This window comes from Lagenorhynchus albirostris, chromosome 8, assembly GCF_949774975.1.
Source record: "Lagenorhynchus albirostris chromosome 8, mLagAlb1.1, whole genome shotgun sequence".
NCBI classification, from domain to species: domain Eukaryota; kingdom Metazoa; phylum Chordata; class Mammalia; order Artiodactyla; family Delphinidae; genus Lagenorhynchus; species Lagenorhynchus albirostris.
Genome location: NC_083102.1, coordinates 12,152,191 through 12,173,905, shown reverse-complemented (window position 1 = coordinate 12,173,905; position 21,715 = coordinate 12,152,191). Strand labels below are relative to the sequence as shown.

General features: G+C 42.1%; 1 protein-coding gene across 1 annotated transcript in view; it reads left to right on the top strand.

The window, feature by feature from the left end:
* The window catches only part of LOC132524507 (maltase-glucoamylase-like), a 78,101-nt gene that overhangs the window by 27,834 nt on the left and 28,552 nt on the right, over positions 1-21,715 (top strand). The window contains exons 15-28 of the mRNA XM_060156509.1: positions 1,534-1,705; positions 2,962-3,078; positions 3,649-3,803; positions 6,008-6,092; positions 7,354-7,410; positions 7,946-8,070; positions 10,713-10,801; positions 11,468-11,517; positions 11,947-12,114; positions 15,060-15,212; positions 16,276-16,473; positions 19,136-19,290; positions 20,388-20,556; positions 20,833-20,929. Of these exons, the coding sequence (XP_060012492.1) occupies positions 1,534-1,705; positions 2,962-3,078; positions 3,649-3,803; positions 6,008-6,092; positions 7,354-7,410; positions 7,946-8,070; positions 10,713-10,801; positions 11,468-11,517; positions 11,947-12,114; positions 15,060-15,212; positions 16,276-16,473; positions 19,136-19,290; positions 20,388-20,556; positions 20,833-20,929 (1,790 nt within the window). The remainder of the gene's footprint in view (positions 1-1,533; positions 1,706-2,961; positions 3,079-3,648; positions 3,804-6,007; positions 6,093-7,353; positions 7,411-7,945; positions 8,071-10,712; positions 10,802-11,467; positions 11,518-11,946; positions 12,115-15,059; positions 15,213-16,275; positions 16,474-19,135; positions 19,291-20,387; positions 20,557-20,832; positions 20,930-21,715) is intronic.

Genomic DNA, 21,715 nt, shown 5'->3' with positions numbered 1-21,715 from the left:
AAGGAAACTATAAACAAGATGATAAGACAGCCCTCAGAATGGGAGAAAATATTTGCAAACGAATCAACGGACAAAGGATTAATCTCCAAAATACATAAACAGCTCATGCAGCTCAATATTAAAAAAAGAAACAACCCAATCCAAACTGGGCAGAAGACCTCAATAGACATTTCTCCAAAGAAGACATACAGATGGCCAAGAGGTACATGAAAAGCTCCTCAACATCACTAATTATTAGAGAAATGTAAATCAAAACTACAATGAGGTATCACCTCACACCACTTAGAAAGGGCATCATCAGAAAATTTACAAACAACAAATGCTGGAGAGGGTGTGGAGAAAAGGGAACCCTCTTGCACTGTTGCTGGGAATGTAAATTGATACAGCCACTATGGAGAACAGTATGGAGGTTCCTTAAAAAACTAAAAATAGAATTACCATGTGACCCAGCAATCCCACTAGTGAGCCTTTACCCAGAGAAAACCATAATTCAGAAAGACATATGCACCCCATTGTTCTTTGCAGCACTATTTATGATAGCCAGGTCATGGAAGCAACCTAAATGCCCATCAACAGACGAATGGATAGAGAAGATGTGGTGCATATATACAATGGAATATTACTCAGCCATAAAAAAGAACGAAATTGGGTCATTTGTTGAGATGTGGATGGACCTAGAGACTATCATACAGAGTGAAGTAAGTCAGAAAGAGAAAAACAAATATCATATATTAACGCATATATGTTGAATCTAGAAAAATGGTACAGATGAAGACACAGATATAGAGAACAAACGTATGGACACCAAGGGGGGAAGGCGGGGTGGTGGTGGTGGGATGAATTGGGAAGTTGGGATGGACATGTATACACTGATGTGTATAAAATAGATAACTAATAAGAACTTGCTATATTAAAAAAAAAATAAACCAGCAATACAGAAAAAAGAATGTAAAAACAAAATTTGGCAAGATAAGTATGGTTGTTATTATTGAATGAATGAAGAAAATCCTGGTCACATTGGAAGGAAGGAATCCAATAAGTATTTGTGTACTGTGTATAATGAAAGAAAGAACGAATAAATGAATGAATGAAAGTTTGGAAGAAAGGGAAGTAATTTGACCAAGGTGAAACAGCTAATAAAATGTAAGAGCAAAATTTGGACTCATTTCTGCATGAGTCCAAGACCCATGTATTTTCCTCTCTGCCATACTGTTATAGACTGGTGTATGGAGGGTTAAGTAACTTAAAGACTTCATGCGCTTTGGGGTTTTAGGTACTGGCTCAGTATCCTTCTACTGAACTTTGAAATTATGGAGTTAATGATGTACATAAAATGCCTAAAACAAAACAAAACGAAATATAAACATACTCGATGGTACAGTCTGCTCCCAACAGCAACTCTAACTCTACAGGAGAAAACTAGAAGCGAAGAGTGCGGTATTAACTTGAGATCCTCGATATTATCACTCTATCCTCTGGGCTAAGGCACGCTAAGGTCACACATTGACTCCCTAAGTCTCTCTCCCTCTCTAGAGCTGTCAAGACTGTGTTCCCTAACAAGAGAAGCTTCATTTTAACCCGTTCTACCTTTGCGGGGTCTGGCAAGTTTGCAGCCCACTGGTTAGGAGACAACGCAGCCACCTGGAATGACCTTCGATGGTCCATCCCTGGCATGCTCGAGTTCAGCCTTTTTGGTATCCCAATGGTGAGTCCACATCCCAGTCCCCAGAATGCCTCATGCTAGAAGTTTTTCAAATGGTAAAGCTCCCCTCTACTGCCCTCCATGGCCCAGGGATTTAAAGTCTGGAGGATTATGTGCTTCATCCACATCAGTATGACACTGATACCACGACATTCTTTCCTGTACTGCCTTATAAGGATAGAAGGTGCAAGCTTGAAGTGGTAGTGTTGGAATATTTTTTTTTTAAGTACAACATACACACAAAAAAGTGCACATGTCCTTAAGGTTACAGTTGGCATCTTTTAGTTAAATTCAGCATATCTGTTTATTGAGCTCTTACTTCGAGCAAGGCATTGAGCTAGGTATGCATGGTGAGGGTGGAGAGAAACATAAATATAGTAACAGAAACACCTTCCTTCCGCACACCCCCGAAGTCTCTCTCTCTCTCTCCACACACACACACACACACACACACACACACACACACACACATAATTATGACAAGCTAGGGTAAAAGTGCAAACAGGAACATATTATTTAAATGTTAAAAGAAATCCTGAGAAAGGTACTTAACAACTGTAACAAGATTACAAGGAACAATGGGAGTCCCGGGAGGGAGTAAATAGTAACTTCATGCAAAAGATGGCACTGGAGTTTAACCTTGAAAGTGGGTATGTTTTATCAGACTGATGGGGGGGGAGGTCATTGTCAGACTGAGAAATTTTAAGACTGAGACCAGCAACGGGCAGAATTTGAGTGTCCCTAAGGATTGGAGTGTAGGACTGGAATGAGAAATGATGCTGGAAAGGTGGGTTGGAACCAGGTTTTGAGGCGCTAGTAGGGCAGGCAGCAGGAGACCCTGGGGATTTTTGAATAGATGAATGACCTGATCAGAATTAGGCTTTGGAAAATTAATTCTCCTAGTGCTGTGGTCAAAGTAATAATATCAATGGTATTTCTAGTTGCTATTCACCAAAAAACTATTGTGCATCAAGTGTTTTACTTCCATTATCTCATTTACTAAAACCCTAGAGTGCCCACTTTAACAAAATGAGGAAACCGAGGCACAGAAGGGTTAAGTAATTCATTTGCATTCACCTGGCAGTAAAGAGTGGACATAGGATTTAGCCCAGTTCCATCACACCGAAGTAGCCTTCTCAGGAAGAGGTTAGTACAGCCAAGTACAGCTGGTAGGTCCCTGGTAGAAAGCAAAGCCGAGGAGCAGGGTGTGGTAATGGAAGTGAGGTACACATGCCGTCGCTGTCTGTGTGTCCTTCCAGGTGGGTTCTGACATATGTGGCTTTACATTGGATGCTCCCGAAGAGCTCTGCAGGAGGTGGATGCAGCTGGGAGCGTTCTATCCATTTTCCAGGAATCACAATGGCCAAGGCTACAAGGTAAGTCTCCCAGGAGATATGATCAAAATAGACTTGGCATACATTAGGACTGGATCTACCTGCATCCTGTTCGAGAAATCTGTTGAGCCAACTTCCTACGTGGTGCTTCACTTAGGCTAATTGGGACCACCGTTTGCAATTAACCAGGACTCATGATGCACCATTAAAATGCCCTCTGCCGACACAACCCCTGCTATCTCTACCGCGGCAGTCAAGGAAATGGCGAGTGTGTGAAGGTTTTTAATCAAACCTTTATACACTTTATTTGCATTGCTCATTTTGTAGTGAGAATCAAATGAAGAAATACTTAAAAGTTATTTAAATAGCAGTCTACTGAGAGCACCCATAGAATGAATGAGGGGGGATGCAGTGCAGGGTGAAGAATGGCCACTTAACTTGGTGGAATGATCTCCCTTTGCCCAACCCTACTGCTCAGAGGCAAAGTTTGCAAGGTAGGCCCCAGGTCTTGCAGCAACAAAACTCTTGGTTGTGATGAATGGGGTCTGATATCTCCAAAGGCTTTTCTTATTTGTAACCAGGTGTCAATTGCAACCTCTTGTTTCTTCCCAGGCCCAGGATCCTGCCTCCTTTGGAGCTGACTCTCTGCTGTTGAATTCCTCCAGGCACTACCTTACCATCCGCTATGCTCTATTGCCCTATCTCTACACCCTCTTCTACCGTGCTCACAGCCAGGGGGACACGGTGGCCAGGCCCCTTCTGCATGAGTAAGTTCATCTAGCCCAAAGGAATTTTGTTAATGTAACTGGGTGACATTGACTGTATCATCAAATATAAGAGTGAAGGGACTTCCCTGGTGGTCCAGCGGGTAAGACTCTGCACTCCCAATGAAGGGGGCCTGGGTTCAATCCCTGGTCAGGAAACTAGATCCTGCATGCAAGTCAAAACCAAGAATTCTCACTCAACTAAGAGTCTACATGCCGCAACGAAGATCCCGTGAGCTGCAACTAAGACCGGCAGCATCCTAAATGAATAAACAAATATTTAAAAAAAAATGAGTGGGGCTTCCCTGGTGGCGCAGTGGTTGAGAGTCCGCCTGCCGATGCAGAGGACACGGGTTCGTGCCCCAGTCCGGGAAGATCCCACATGCTGCAGAGCAATTGGGCCTGTGAGCTATGGCTGCTGGGCCTGCGCGTCCGGAGCCTGTGCTCCGCAACGGGAGAGGCCGCAACAGTGAGAGGCCCGCGTACCGCAAAGAAAATGAGTGAAATTAAAACAATCCAAACAGTTACTCAGATATTTTTTTTTAACTTGAATAACGAGTTGGTATTTGCAAGGCTATTGCTGCCTATGTACTATTTTAGGTATATTTAAGTATTATAGCCTGTTCCCTTTTGGGGAGAGAACTAGACTAAAAGCTGTGGAATTTGGGGTCTTTGTTCCACCAACTAACTCTATACCTTAGACAAATCATTTAAGTTCCTTCATCCTTAGTTTCTGTAGCCTTCATTTAAAGGATTTGATAGCTTGAACCTGATGGTCGCTTTTGTAATGCACCATGTTCAGGCTCTAGGTCATGTACATACTAATAAGAATAGTATGGAGGATTTTCCTGAATTCAGAATTTTTATTGTCAGCCAATGAGTATCTCTAATTTGACTCTAAAAAAAGAACACTTAAGAGACTTTCCTTAAAGCTGGCCACTTAGTATGAACTGATGCCTCTATAATATTAGCCGGCAAATAGTTCTGGGGTTTCCATTCAATCCTGTTTCGGGGCTGGGATCTCGGGGAAGCTGCTGTGAGGCACCGGGGAAATTTAAGCTTGGTGGAGATTTGTAGTAGGAGAGGGTGTGTCCTCGCTTCCTAGCTAATGCTGTGGGACCCTCTGGTGGCTGCAGAGTGAGTAGCTCTGCAGTGGGGTTTGCTTTCTTATGACCGGCCCTGGCAGAATAAGGAGCCGGAGGCCCTGTTTAGAAACCCGAGGATTGAAGATGGTGCTGGGAAGTGTACGGAACTGGCTTGAGACGGAGGCTGTGATTTAGGCGAGGACCCTGCCCTAGTCGCTCATGCCTTTAGTAGCATTTCTCAGGGCTTGAACCGTGGGAACAGTAATGCTCTGTGTACATGATGCAAAAAAAAAAAAAAAAAGCATGAAAGTAGAGATATTAGGTTGAACTATGTTCGATGCTATGTAGATAAAAGCCTCAACCAGTTTTATTGGTTGGCTTTTAAGTGAATTCATTCTAACAGTTTTGAGCACAGATATTCTGAAAGTCAAAGTGCTTGGATATTGGAGGATATACTTGCTGGTCATCAATGGGGGCATCTTTGAGGTCTATGTTGGTCATATCATAGAAAAAGAAAAAAGTGACCCAGGTCTCGCTTATTAAAAATTAACAAAATAATTTTATAGTCTACGAAAGAAGAGACTTTTTCTTGTCAAAAATCAAAATACAGTTAATTCTCTTCTATGTCTGACATTTTAGGCCCTCAGGCATATATTATTATAATATATATTATATATTCATTATTGTGGGTAAGTTCTTGCTGTCTCCCAGAATTCTCTATTAAAGGTAGATATCCTAAAAGAGAAAAGAGTAAAGTTTTTGTCTGCTTTTTTTGGGTGATCAGTTCCTTTTGGATAGTCAGCTAAAGTTTTAAAATGTCTTGCTTGTTTTACTTATTTTTTTAAGGGAGATATGACAAATAGAATTATAGCCTGGAACCTGCCTAGCATAGAGATACTGAAATAGGAACTTCTGTCCAAATTGGGGAAAGAATAGGAGGGTGCAGGGGCTAGGGAAAGTGGATCTGCCTGCAGGAGTGGGGAGACAGGGATTGAATAGGTGTCACGGAATAATTTTGGGAATTTGCCCCAGGCAGGGAGCCTGCAAGTTTTAGACAGGCTTGGGGGAGAGCTGCCAGAAAGCACCGGCCCAAATGTCATTGAACATTTCTCTGGTCTCTAGGTTCTACGAGGACAGCAACACTTGGGATGTGCAGCAACAGTTTTTATGGGGACCCGGCCTCCTCATCACTCCGGTTCTGGCCGAGGCAAGTGTTCCCGCCAAGACACACTGGTGGTCTCTGGTCTTGCTCGTGGTAACTCCAGACTCCTCTCTTCTTGGAACCATTTGTCCTCTTTCTATTCCAAACCCATTTCCAACATCTGTGGCTGGGGCAGCCTTGAAGATGGTGTGTTGGAATTTGGGGAAGATGGGTATCTGATGGGTACACATTTTTGTCTCTAGAAGTCCTTTGTCCTTGACCAAGTTTCCAATCAGTATAGAAGCATCTACGGGTGACTCGGTTTAAGAATTGTCCTATGTGTTGTCAGATTCTCATAGCAGATCATGACTTGTTCCAGGATGCAGAGGCAGGAGGGAGCAGTGACCCAGCAGTCACTCTAAGGTCAAGATGATCTAGGTGTGTTTGTTGTCTCTGCCACTTGGTGCCAGTGCCATCTGGGGGAAATTATGTGCTGCTTCCTCAGCTATAAGATGAGATAATAATAGTATGTATCACTGGAGACTATTGGGAAGATTAAATGAGGTACGCAGTGTGAAGCTGGAATTTTTTTTTCATTTTTCAAAATTGCACCCTCCAGCCCCGCCCTCTCAAGCCCAGCTTCACAGCGCTGATGGCTCACGGCACTTCACGTCCTTTCCTCCAAGCAGAACTTGCCTCTCAACCAGTGAAGGGAGTCCCAGCTTCTCCTGGTTCTTGTTTCATCACTTCTATGCACCGTCGTGTCCTTCTTCCTGTTTTCCACCTGGCTGCAGTTGACTCTGCTAACTGGTCTGGTTTGTGTCTAGAGAGACTGTATTAGTTTCCTGCCGCTGCTGTAACAAACTACCACAAATGCAGTGGCTCATAACAACAAAAATCTATTATCTTACATTTCTGGAGGTCGGAAGCCCAACATGGGTCTCACTGGGCTAAAATCACCATGTTGGTGGGGCCGGTTGCTTCTAGAGGCTCTAAGGGAGAAATCCATTTCCGTGCCTCTTTCACCTTCTAGAGGCTGCGCGCATTCCTTGTTCTGTCTCCCTGCCTCGCTGTCATCACATCTGCTTCTGTGCCTCTAAAGCTGGAATTTTTACCACAACACCTATTTCAATACTATGATTATTATTCCTAATATGGTCCCATCTGGGATTTTTCTTTGAGTGGCAAGGTTATTGCCTCTGTTAGAAGAAAAGCACAAGTTGGTAGAGAAAAGAAAGGCCATTTATGCATTCTCAGTATGTGATTAAGAAGTTTTATCCCCTTCAGAGGCTGGGCCATAAAGGACAATAGTTTGTTTTAATTTCAGGGTGCAGAGAAAGTGACAGCATATGTGCCTGATGCCGTCTGGTATGACTATGAGACTGTAAGTAGCTTTGACTTTTCTTAAACTCTTCAAGCTGCACAGACAAGATACGTCTGGGTAGACAGAAACATCTATCCATGCACGAGGAATGTTTCTGTCGTGTTTGCAGTGATTTCATAGCAGAGTCAATAAAGTGAGACGAAGTCACTCGACATCAGTCATGATGAAATCTGAAAAAGATACTTTCATATACTTTATTCAGCAGCAAGATAAAGATGGAAGTAGAATGTCTCATGGGCAAATATTGGGGCCGATGGACAATTTGAGCCTGGTTATAAGTGAGATTCTTGTTCAGAAAACTATCAGTTTGTATAATGTATGTCAAATAGCCTCAGCGTGATATATGTTCCCCAAGCACCCAGCTGATCACAAAACCCATTGTTCTTAAATTCTTTTCCTTTTCTTGCTTGATGCCTGACTAGATAGCAATTCAACTAGGTGGGAGAAGGAAAGAGCTGGAGATAACTCCGCGTGTGGTTAAGAGGTAGCGGTGATGTGCTCATGCCACTGTGTTTGATTTGTCTACCTGCGTCAGGGGGGCCGAGTGAAATGGAGGAAGCAAGAAGTGGAGATGGAACTTCCTGGAGACAAAATTGGACTTCACCTTCGAGGAGGCTACATCTTCCCCACACAGCAGCCAGCCACAACCACTGTGGCCAGGTATAGCATGGCTGGGAGTTTCTTTTAAGGGGGAGGCTGACAAACCTAGTTGTTTCTGTTCCCATCTGTTGCCCACGTAGAAGATGCTGAAGCATTACGTGGAATGTGGGGAGGAAGGGCACGTGTGTGTGTGTGTGTGTGCGTGTGCGTGTGTGTGTGTGTGTGTGTGGTCATCAAACTCTGTTCCCTGGATTTCTGTGGGCCTCTTCTGGGGAAGCTGTGATTTAGACTGCATCCAAATGGATTTTGAAAGACCTTAATCCTGTCCTTCCTTAACCCCCTGACTTAACCCCCCACCCGAGGGTGGTGAACCTTGCTAGCTTTCCTAGGAATATGTCAGTTTTAGCCCTGAAAGTCTCATGTTTTGGGAAACATCTCAATTCCGGGCAAACGGGGTCTGTTGATCACTCCACCTGCCTTTATCAGACCATCATTCTACCATGCTATGCACTCGACTCCTCATTCTCATTTCTAGGGAGTGGGGTCCACTTTCCACTCCCCTATAATCTCAATTTCCTGTTTCTTTCTTCCCACTGAGCCATTTCTTTCTTGTGATGCAAAACGGGGTTCAAAAATTACTTCCTGTGCACTTCAAATCTCCTTCATGTCACTCATTCTCCTTGATGATTCTTTGATGCTCAAATTATAGACTCCGTCTGTACTAAAGAGGCACACATTCACATCTTGTCTCTAAATGTATCAGCTAATTTGCTTTTAATAGATGTAGTTTTGTGGAGGTTAGAAGTCTTTTTCTTTTGAACCTTCCTTACTGCCATAGTTTTTCAAGTTTAAACTTTTGTGATACTGATGGAAAATACTTATATATCTAAATACCACCTGGGTTCCTTTTCTCTAACTATTCAGCTTCATGCTGTTCTGCACACTGATACCAAAATTGTCTTTCCAAAGTGAAGATCTCAATTTGTTGCTTCCCAGGTTAAAGTCTAAATTCTATCATTAGTAGGTTGTTCAAGGCCAATCATAATCTGGTTTCAAGTTAACCTGTGTCTCCTGACACCTTACCACACACCTATAGAACAGCCATGCCAAAAATCTTGTTATTCTCCAAACATACTCATCTATTCCCCTGCATCTGGGCTTCAGCACTTATTACCCTGTTCAGCATTCTTTGCCTGATACATTCTTAATCATCTTCCAAATTACACTCTGATTTCATCTGCGAGAAATCTTCCCCAACAATTCCAGCAGAGGGTGTGCTGCCACTTCCAACTTTCTGGTCATTTTTTAATACATTTTTTTCCCTTAATATTGTTAAGTATGTCAGTCATAGTTATTCTATACTTTGTAACTGAAAATTCTATTATCTAAAATCCTTAGTGGAATCTAAATCTATTGTTAGTTGTTTTTGCCAACTTTCTTTCATGTTGGCTTGTTACCTCGTGCATTTAGTAATTTTTTGGTTTTCCAAATGTGGTGATGTGATCTCAAGGATCCAAATAGGTCTCACTCCCCCAGAGAGGATTAGCCTGCTCTTTGGTTGCAAGCCAGGACTGCTGTCAACTTGGGTTTCACGTTAGCACCCTTCAGGGACCATGTGTTTAATTTATCTAGGGCCAAGTAGTATTGTAGTGGGTGAGTCCTTAAGAGTATGCAGTGTCCTCCAGAATATCTAGGCCACCTACTGCTCCAAGTGTCACTGTGGACTCCTGTAAGGATTTTAACTTTTGTGCCACTCTTTACTTTCTGTTTGGACTATTTGGTGAATATGTTTAATCTTTCTTACCATATTTAAGGTCATCAATGTCGTTCTGGTCTATTTGTTTTTGTATCTCTTAGACTTCCTAGCAATGAAAGCTACTCAGTACATGCGTGTTAAGTGAAAGCAGGTGATTTTGTTGACCCTGGAACCTGGCTGGCACAGGGCACAGTGGAAGGCTGACCTATGAAAGAATATAATAGGGAGTGTGAGGGATGCAACAGGAGTAGGAAATCGGGAGGTGGTCTAGAGGAGGGGCGGAATAAGGGGAGATTTAAATGCAGTTGCTCCTTCTTTCTCCCTCTTTCTCTGTGTGCATCTATTTCAGCATCTTTTGAGTAGTGTTTTGTGTTTTATATTCTGAGTTATAAAGCAGATAATTAGAATGTTCTCTTTTTCTCTCTCGAAATGAACTAATAATAAATAATCAAATTAGGAAAATTGCCATTATATAGATGGACCTTATTGTATTTTCTTGCTTTCTGAGTCAACATGGTTCTTAGGCAGGGAACAAATATATCCCCCTGACTGCAGTTAATACTTCTCCTGCATGTATCAGCTGTAAAATGATTAGGCTGAACCAATTATTGTCTCGGATTTCTTTCTCTTCTAATAGTCTGTATTCAAAATAATAATAGCATCAGCAGGCTTTATTGTAGCTATTGCAGTGATTCTGGTGATTAAATTCTTGCCTCCTTCATAGATGTTTATTGCTAATGTTTGGAGTGGTGCTGTCGCCTGTGACATTACCCATTCTAGAAAGTGATGCCCCTGTTGCTTTTGCCTTTGTACCTGAAGAAAAGCAGAGCCATCTGCTGCTAGTGGCCTGTCCCATTTGAAATCTGATAGAATCCTCCACAGCTCATTTAGCAAAATTCTTTGAGTCCCAAGTCTTTGCCTCTCACATAAATCTTGTTTCTCACAGTCGAAGGAACCCTCTTGGTCTTATCATTGCCCTGGATGACAACAAAGAAGCAAAAGGCGAACTTTTCTGGGATGATGGGGAAACGAAAGGTGAGCACAATGTTGCCGTTTCCAAACCTGCATCTTCGAGTTACTCCTGCTGGTCATTCAGCGGTGGGAGAAATCTCACCAGGCCCAGTAACATTAATCACTCGAGAGGAGAATTTTGATTTCGGTTGTGCTGTTCAGGAATAGTGGTAGTTGGACCACAGGTGGAAGGAAAACACATCTCTACCTCTTAGAATTCTCCCGCTGGCCAGCTGCATATATAGGCTCTCATTGTATTATCAAAGGGCACCTGAAAGAAATGTTTTCTAGACTGTTTCTGCCATTCAGTGCACACATCTTCCCTCCAAGTACTTATGAACAAACGTGGATGATGTGTAAAACCTACCTGTGCTAGTCAGGCAGTGAGAAGACACCTTTCTAGTGCACCCGAATCTAGCCACGCTTCTTAATCTGTCTCCAATACATTAAAGATTCTTGTGGCTCAAGCTTAGGAAATAGCTTCGCTTGAGGCATATGCCTTGGAAGCACTTGGAAGGGAACCTTTTCAAGGTTAAGGTAGGAAGGAAAAGTGAAAACAGTGTCTTGGCCTTGGACACTCTCTCTCTAATCTTGTCATTCTCAACACGTAGCTTCAAGGAGTGCCAGGATGAAATCTGTCCTTCTGCAGTGGGCAGGCCAGAGTCTGACTTGTTTTAATCTCACTTTCAGATACTGTGGCCAATAAAGTTTACCTCTTATGTGAGTTCTTCGTCACCCAAGTGAGTAGTATATTTTTATGAATCTTAAGTGTGGGCTTTTGTCTGACCGTTAGCTCATATGTGTTTGTGTATGCGTGTAAGTTTATTTGTAGCTTCATTTATGACAATAGGTGACCACATTTCAGTTTATGACTTAACACCTAATAATTGAATCATTCATGTTAGTAAAAAGAGGCAATGATATGGATAAATCAAAGCAGTCTTTTTAAATGAAGTTTTAAAAAATTTCTCTCTCTGTATGTGTGTTTCTCTCTCTCTCCTTTTTCCGCCCCCCTCAGGGGAAAAATAAGTTTGTACTTGAGCACACATTAGTAGAGACAGCTAAGAGCCATTTGGAGCGGTTTTGAGTATCCGGTCTAGGATGAAGTATTGGAGTGATTTGAGAATGTGTGTATTTAAGGCAGATCTTTGTACTTAACTGTTTTGCAGAACCGCTTGGATGTGAAGATTTTGCAATCAACCTACACAGACCCCAATAATTTAGCATTTAAAGAGATTAAAATCCTTGGGACCCAGGAACCTACCAATGTTACAGTGAAACACAATGGTGTCGAAATTCAAGTTTCTCCTAATGTCACTTATGATTCTAACCTCCAGGTAAAACCCCATTTTGTTGAGATAGTTTGTAAAGAATTCTTCATCGCTTATGATGTTCCTTCTTGCCAAGGTTGCATGGGTTTCTTTTTTTTTTTTTTTGCGGTACACGGGCCTCTCACTGTTGCGGCCTCTCCCGTTGCAGAGCACAGGCTCCGGACGCGCAGGCTCAGCGGCCATGGCTCACGGGCCTAGCCGCTCCGCGGCATGTGGGATCTTCCTGGACCGGGGCACGAACCCGTGTCCCCTGCATTAGCAGGCGGACTCTCAACCACTGCGCCACCAGGGAAGCCCTGCATGGGTTTCTGAAGGACCAGAGCACACTCTGAAGACTGGGGTGGGGAGTCAGAGGGTTAGGACAGAAAAAAATAAAGAGTGGGCCAGAGCTGGGATTAACAAAGGAGCTGCTGAGACATGGGAGGAGGTAAACTGGTCCTTTCATCTTTATTCCCTTATCTGTCCCTCAGTCTTCTGTCCTCTCTGACTCGAACAGAAGAATAGCGAAGTCAGGAGTGTCGGGAACAGGATTGGAGGAGAACCGGGTCTGAAAGCTGCTGATTGATTGATGCTAGAAGGGTTGAGGTGGGAGGTGGGATTCCCATTCATTAAAATTTCGAGGTGCTTTTTTTTTTTTTTCTCTTACTGTATTGAGCTATATAGATTCTCACTCCAACACATACATTTTTAGGAAATATTTTAAGTCAAAGAATTGGATAAGCTTAGCTAATGGCTACTCACTTGGTTAGGTGATAATAATAAAATAATTTTCCTCACTTTTAATGAGGCCTGAAGTTCCTGGATAGGCTGTAACCAGCTCCTCTGAAATCTTAGTGTTATGAGGAATCCTTTCCCCCAACACCCCCTGCTACAGGTGCTCCAAATGATCTGGAATTGGGAGCTGCTGGGTCAGCGTGGTTTGTGAGGGACTGTCCAAATTTGGAGAAAATAAGTAAATTTAATCTTCTACTATAATGATATATTGGTTGCATTTGACATTTTGTCTTGACAACATACATTGTGGGTGCATACATTATAAAGTTAGAAATAAAGTATTATATGGCTAGTTGTGTGTGCAGCAAAGTGCAAGCCATTTGAAAGATGCACATATAAAAATAAACTAATTAAATGTTTGATAAATATATTAATAAATATACAACCAAAGGAACTCTTTTATTGTTTGAATTTAGGTGGTGGAGAAACATATGAAACTATTGGGAAGGGGACAGGCAACCCAACCCTGTAGGAAATGTTAGTGTATATTCTGCCCAATTTCATGTTCAAAGCTTAACAGAGTCATTGAGCAAAGCTTTGGAGACATCAGGGCTAGAGCTGGACCTTGAAAGATGGTACATCTGGTAGAGATTTGTTCAGCTGCAAGTGACAGGAGACTCAGCAAAATGGTATTTTAAACAAATTGGGATTTTTTTCCCTTATGGGACTGGAAGTTTAGGAAGTAGTCAGTTGCTGGCATTGGTTCAGTGGCTCAAGCTTGTCAGGGTTGAGGTCTTTTCTTCTCTTGTGATTAGAAATGGTGGCTTAATTCCAGTCACTCTAGCCTTGTTAGAGAACAAATAAAAATAAACAAAGAAGAAGAAGCTGGAAGGAAAAGGAACAGGTGAAGGTGAAGGGAAGGGAGGGGCAGGCCCTTAAATCAAGAAAGAAATACTTGGCCAATGGACTTGCACTTACCTGTTAATGGCCACAGCTGTGTTACATGGCTTCAAAAAAATAGTTCTTAATCGAGAACTTTAGTGCTCTAAACTGAAATAGTAAGAAGGGAGTTTTACAGAGGGCAGGCAGCTAGCAGTAAGTTCCCCAGATAAGCACCATTTTCCTAGAAAGGGCGTTTGCTTAGATAAAGCAGTCAAGGTGGAAGTATCAGAATAAGCCAGTCTCGGGAGTAAGAATAGCCTTCTGTTAGTCTGTGAGTACCGAATAACTAGAATGGGTAGGATCCACTTTTGGAAGGGGCTCAGTTTGGACAGATTAACTTGTGGTCAGATTTTGGAGGGTTTTAGGTGCCAAAATAAGAAGGATCTGATCTGATTCTCAAAGGGTCTCATATTGATCCTTGAATCAATATGTGCCGTTGTGAGAGCGTTGTTCTGGGGTGGGGTTTGAGGTACAGGGAAGAGCAAGATGAATGTAGACTGGGGAGGGACTGGAAGAAGGATGATAATCCTTAGCATGAGATTTTATGCCTCTAGACAAATGAGAACTTTCACTATGGAAATTACTAATTAAAGAGGAGATGACCGTAAGAAAAACACATAGGAAAATATTAAATGTTTGAATTAGGGAATGGGACTCAAAGAAAATTTCAAGTCTTGAGGCTCTGGGCTTGGGGAAATGAAGAGGTTGGGATGTTAGAAATGGGAGGAAGTGTAATGATTTTGCCAACTCACCAATTTTGCAGTTGGTGAAACTGAGACCCGAGGAATTGAAATAGTTTGTCTAAGTTTCCACAGTGGAATGGAGGGGAGAACCCAGGCCGCACATGATTCTTATTTCTGTGTTCTTGCCCCTACTCCAGACCAATGGGGAATGCTGTTTGGGGAATGGAGGACAAAATGATGAGCTCAGTATGGGGTGACACCACGTGCTTGTGTGTGCTGTGCTACAAGGGGGCTGCAGAAGAGAGCCTTCCTGACAAAATAAGGAACAGAAGAGGAGTCGGGGGAGGAAAGAAAGGGGTGATTACAGAAGGTTGTAGTTGACCTGATTCTTTTCAAAATGTTATGTACAAATGCTGATAGAATTGTGCCATTTCCCCTGTGGTTACTGGTTAGATCTCTGCCCTCTCTCTCTCTGTGTAAGCTCCAGTGCTATGTTGCTTAGATTGTTGAGAGTCTGGTCTGATTTCTATTTTCTTTCCTAAAAGAAGTTTCAGACCTTACAAGGTCTTTGTCCTGAGGGTACATTTGCTTGATACTTTCCCATTCTTACAGGTGGCCCTTATCACAGAAATTGATCTTGTCCTGGGAGGAATATACACGGTGGAGTGGGATGTGAAGATAAGGGATGCAGAAAAAATAGACTGTTATCCTGATGAGAATGGTGCTTCTGCAGAAAACTGTTCTGCCCGCGGCTGTGTCTGGGAGGTAACCATAGTGACGGTGTTAATGTACATTAAAATCCCAGGATATTGAATATAGTTCCCTGTGCTATAGAGTAGGAGCTTGTTGTTTATCCATCTTCTACATAACAGCTTGCATCTGCTAGGCCCAAACTCACAATCCATCCCTCCCCCACCCCCCTCCCCCTTGGCAACCTCAAGTCTGTTCTTTATGTCTGTGAGTCTGTTTCTGTTTTATAGATAGGTTCGTTTGTGTCATGGTTTAGATTCCACATATAAGTGATATCATATGGTATTTGTCTTTCTCTGTCTGACTTACTTCACTCAGTACGATAATCCGTGGGTCCATCCATGTTGCTGCAAATGGCATTATTTCAGTCTTTTTTATGGCTGCGTAGTATTCCATTGTATATATGTACCACATCTTCTTTATCCATTCATCTCTTGATGGACATTTATGCTGTTTCTATGTCCTGGCTATTGTGAATAGTGCAGCTATGAACATAGGGGTTCATGTATCTTTTTGAATTGTAATTTTGTCTGGGTATATGCCCAGGAGTGGGATTGCTGGATCATATATCAACTCTATTTTTAGTTTTTTGAGGAACCTCTATACTGTTTTCCACAGTGGCCACACCAATTTACATTCCCACCAGCAGTGTAGGAGGGTTCCCTTTTCTTCATACCCTCTCCAGCATTTGTTATTTGTAGACTTTTTAATGATGGCCATTCCTAACAGTGTGAGGTAGTACCTCATTGTAATTTTGTAAAATCCTCTACACTTAATCTACAATTTCACAAGCATAGCACCAGCGCCTATATCACTACTTAAAATCCATAGAAAGGACAGACTTCCAAAGTAACCTGAGTTTTTATCTGGATGTGAAGAATAGGTAAGGATGGGAGTGGGACTTTTTTTTACAAATATTTTACATGGAGACGAGGAATGAAAACTGATGTCACTACCAAAGAGTATATAAGAAAATGACTGGTTTTATCTTTATCTCCCTGCAAATTGCCTTTTCTAGCCCCTTTATATCTGATAATCTTACAACTCATGCTGAGCTGGATTTGGCTTTACTTTTCAGGTATCCGGTTCTCCTGGAGTCCCTTTTTGCTATTTTGTCAATGATCTATACTCTGTCAGTGATGTTCAGTATGACTTACATGGGGCCACAGCTGTCCTCTCCTTAAAATCTTCGTATGCCTCCTCTTTGCCCTCCGTACCCGTGAACTCCCTCCGTCTGAATGTGACCTACCATAAGGATAACATGCTGCAGTTTAAGGTATGTGTTTACAGTATACGTGTCAAGTACCTACTTGGCACTTTTCATTTCCATTATTCTTTGCTAGTCAAGGTTACAGAACCCTGAAATCAGTCTGCTCTTCTAAGTTAGCCATGCTACAATATACTAGATCATTATCCTAAGAGTAATTGGAGACCATTGATGGAACAGTGACACCTGTTCTAAATTGCACTTTGAAATGATTGCTGTGTCTACTATAAGGAAAGTGGTTGGGAGGTCAAGAGTGAAAAAGGAGAGACAAGTTAGGAGGCTACCAGTTAGGAAATCCAGATGAGGGACTGAGCTTAAATGAGGTACAGAAAGGAGATGGAGAAGTGGACATCTTTGAGAGAGTGAGAAGTAGCATTATGGGATCTGGTGATTAATAACAAGTAGTCTATGAGGGAGAGAGAAGCATCAAGACGATTACCATGTTTCTAGCTTATGTCTTTATATGGATGGTGGTGACATTAACTGCGATGGGAAAACTGAAAAGGTTTGAGCTTAGGCAAAATAAAATGATGAGTTCAGTTCTGAACACTGAATTTGGGATATATGAAATACCTACAAGAGTGTACTGATCTCTTTCTCTCCCATGATTTAATTACATCTCAGGACAAGCGATGGGCTGTTTTTGATATCTTTTTCGCTGTTGAATTGTAAGTTTCTCAAGGACAGGAATTTGTCCCTTCATCTCTGTGTTCCTGAAATGTAACACAAAGCTTAGGAGATAGTAAGTTCTCAAAAGTTTATTGAGAGAATAAACGAAAGACTCAGGCCAGTGTGGCATTGCTTGAAATGTTCTTGACAATCTGATATCAACCTGGACAGTGAGCTCTTCCACATCTTCTAATGTAGGGATGATACTCTTTTATCTTTCTATCCTCACTGTAACACTGGCAAGTGGTAAGCGCCTAATGGGTTTGAAATAAAGGAACTTGATCAAGTTTCCAGGTTTAATTCTTTCCTATTCTACCTCCTGATTATATAGCAGCCTCTCCAAAATATTTGCCTCTTTCTTTTAATTCTCTGTGCCTTTGCATTTATATCTCTGCCAGGAAGCACTTGATTTTCATTCTGTGCTTGTTTAATGACTGAAAATCTTTTTAAGACTCAGCCTTTTCCCTCATGAAACTGTCTCAGTCTTCCAGAAACATTGTTAGGCATTTCCTTTCCTGTAACCTCACAATACTTCTGTATAGCTCTACATTAACATGTATCTCTCAGGTAGTGTGGGCACCTCTCTTTCACTTTCCATTAGTATGTGGACTTCTTGAAAGCAATAACTGTGTCTTACTCAGTTTAGTGATCCTTGTGTCTAGTACAATATCAGGTAAGAATATAGTAGGTACTCAGTGAATCAGTGTAGACCCCATTTTTAACAAGGACATCTATGATTATTTTAATCAAGTAGAGTTCATGGGGTTTTTTTTTGATTTTTTGTTGTTTTTTTTTTACATCTTTATTGGAGTGTAATTGCTTTACAATGGTGTGTTAGTTTCTGCTTTATAACAAAGTGAATCAGTTATACATATACATATGTTCCCATATCTCTTCCCTCTTGCATCTCCCTCCCTCCCACCCTCCCTATCCCACCCCTCTAGGTGGTCACAAAGCACCGAGCTGATCGCCCTGTGCTATGCGGCTGCCTCCCACTAGCTATCTATTTTACGTTTGGTAGTGTATATATGTCCATGCCACTCTCTCACTTTGTCACAGTTTACCCTTCCCCCTCCCCATATCCTCAAGTCCATTCTCTAGTAGGTCTGTGTCTTTATTCCTGTCTTACCCCTAGGTTCTTCATGACATTTTTTTTTCTTAAATTCCATATATGTGTGTTAGCATATGGTATTTGTCTCTCTCTTTCTGACTTACTTCACTCTGTATGACAGACTCTAGGTCCATCCACCTCATTACAAATAGCTAAATTTCGTTTCTTTTTATGGCTGAGTAATATTCCATCATGTTTTTTGGGGGGGATTTTTTTCAGTTCAGAAATGTTTTCAGGTATTCACATACAGTCACACACCCACACACAAAGTAATAAAGAATATATTCATAAATTCCAGACTGATTTCCCAAGGTAGAACCAATATCAAAGGAATGTGTTTATGTAATACAGGCTTTAAAAATGAGATATGACAGGGGCTTCCCTAGTGGCACAGTGGTTGAGAGTCTGCCTGCTAATGCAGGGGACATGGGTGCGAGCCCTGATCTGGGAGGCTCCCACATGCCACGGGGCAACTGGGCCCGTGAGCCACAACTACTGAGCCTGCGCATCTGGAGCCTGTGCTCTGCAACAAGAGAGGCTGCGATAGTGAGAGGCCCGCGCACCGCGATGAAGAGTAGCCCCCGCTTGCCACAACTAGAGAAAGCCCTCACACAGAAACGAAGACCCAATACAGCAAAAATAAAATAAATTAATTGATAAACTCCTACCCCCAACATCTTCTTTAAAAAAATAAAATGAGATATGACAGACTCAGATCAAAATAGTAAATGTGACGTTGTTCTTTGATTTGTTAATTAAATTTCCAGTATCATGAGCTTAAAGAAGACAAATGTAGTGTTCAGACTCTTTGTCAAAGACATCAAGTTTCTGCTAAGAGTATAGGTTTCAGGACAACTATACTTGCCTCAAATCTGTTTCCTCTGGTCCTAGATTTATGATCCCAACAACAACCGGTATGAAGTTCCAGTCCCTCTCAACATACCCAGGGTTCCATCCAGCACCTCTGAGAGTCGACTCTATGATGTCCTCATTAAGAAGAATCCTTTTGGGATTGAAATTCGCCGGAAGAGTACAGGCACTGTAATGTAAATGGCTCTTAGTCTGACTTGGAATTGATGATTACCTGTATCATTGCCAGGTCCATTGTCCTTGGGGATATCATGCTCAAAGCAACACACTGTCCATTTCCAGATTCATGAACAAGTTATTTCCTTCTGTTCTTACGAGAAATCTTTAGTGCCCTGGGAATAATTCCTGAGGCAGCTGCATGTACCTAGGGATTCATTCAACAAATGTTTATGGGGTGTCTTCTCCATAGTACGTGGTTATAGAAGATGAGGTCTTTCTTTTTATGACAAAAAATACTAAGGAAATAACAAAAATAATTTAAGTTAAAATATGTAGCGGTTTAGATAGTGACAACTGCTATGCAGGGAAAAGAACAGGGTAATTGATAATTATGGGGAGGTTACTGCTTTGATACTGTGGTCAGAGGTGGTCTCTCCAAGGAGGTGACATTTGAAGTAGGACCTGGATGAGCAGAAGCAGCCTCCCCCATGGAGATGGGGGAGGAGTGAGAACACTTCAGGCAAATTGAGTAGTCAGTGCACAGACCAAGAAACAGGAGCAAACTTGCCTTATTAAGGGGAAAAAACTCCGATGTGGTGGCAGTAGTATCGTAAGTAAGGAGGTGAGTGGGGGGAGATGAGGCTGGGGTCCAGGTGGCTTCAGATCAGGAATGGCCTTGAAGACGTCACAAGATGTTTCAATGAGAATCACTGAAGAATTGCAAACGGGTTGACATGACGTGAGATGCTTAAAAAGTAATCATTCTGGATGCTGTGTAGAAAATGGACTATAGTGGGGCAAGGGTGGAAACTAGGCCTGCTGTGAAGTGTTGGCAGCTGAGATGGTGAGACTGATTGGATTTGGCATTCTGGAGGGACCACTAGAAGGAGGTAGTGATAGAGGAAAATAGAAGAAAGAACTGGCTCCTGGGCTTGTATAGCAAGGGAGTCTCTGATTGTTTTAATCGTATAGACTTTATGTTTTGTGTGGGAGGTCAACAGGGAGGTTCTGGGTGGGAGGAGGAAATCAAGAGTTCAATTTCCCTGAGAAGTCAGTTGCTTGAAGCTATTAGAACAGCCCATTTCTTTTGCAAACGTACCATTTTGTGTTGCAGTTGGGACTCTCAGCTCCTTGGCTTCACCTTCAACGACATGTTCATCCGCATCTCCACGCGCCTCCCCTCCCAGTACCTCTATGGCTTTGGGGAAACTGAGCACACAGCCTTTCGAAGAGACTTGAACTGGAACACGTGGGGAATGTTTTCCCGAGACCAGCCCCCGGGGGTAAGGGCAGAGCATTTGGGATCTGTGTCTTTGCCTCTGTCCACCCACACTGTGTATGCTTCATGTTTCATCTTTCCAACACTCAACCTGGATGGTCACATTCTGCTTTTAGGCAAGTGGGCCAATTCTCAGGTTTCTTTGTTTCTTATGTGTTTAGTTCACAGAGAAGACTAGACACACCTTATCAATCAATTTGTTGAGTTTCTTTCTCAATCTCTGTCTGTTTTCCCCCTTTGTTTTCTAACCTCCTGCCACTTTTCCCCATGACTCTCCCAGTACAAGAAGAATTCCTATGGTGTCCACCCCTACTACATGGCACTGGAGGAGGATGGCAATGCCCACGGGGCCCTGCTGCTGAACAGCAACGCCATGGGTAAGATGATGCTGGCATCTCCCCTTATTTTTGTGAATCAGTCATCCTTGAGGAACTTTAGAATGTGTTTGATCATGTGGCCCCGAAGTCAAAATTATTATCTTGTGGAGAGTGCTTTTTATTTTTTTTCTTCATTCTCTTTAGCAGTTCTGTTTATTTCAATTCAGTAACGTGTAGTAATAAGAATTAACTCTTATTTGGCATAAACAACGTAAGAAGGGGTAGCAAAACCAAGCAAGTCCCAAGTATCCTGGAGGTCAGCCAGTGGGAGCCACTAATATAATTTGAATTAGTGATGAAGCTGGGGGTCAGAGCACTCACTCTGGGGGTACGAGGGTGTAAAGAAAATTTGCGTGGTATATTGGAAAGGGGGTGGAAAATCTGGAAGTGGGGTTAGAAAGCATGCTTGTGAAAACTGGTGAAATCTGAATATGGCCTCTACCTGAGTTAATAGTATTATATCAACATCAGTTTCCTGGTTTTGACAATGTACAATGGTTATGTAAGAAGTTATCATTGGGGGAAGCTGGGTGAATTGTCCAAGAGAACTCTTAGTACTATTTTTGCAACTTCTTGTAAGTTTTAAACTATTCTGAAATAAAAATGATAATAACAATTTTAAAAGAACAGAAAGACAAAACATATAATAAGGTAATAAGTGCATGAAAGGGAAGAAAATCCAGGCACAGATTACCCTGCAGACCTTCACTTAACTTTTTAAATTCTGTGTAGGTATAGTACAAAATACCTTCTCTCAGTACTCTATAATAAGGAGGCATAGGAAGA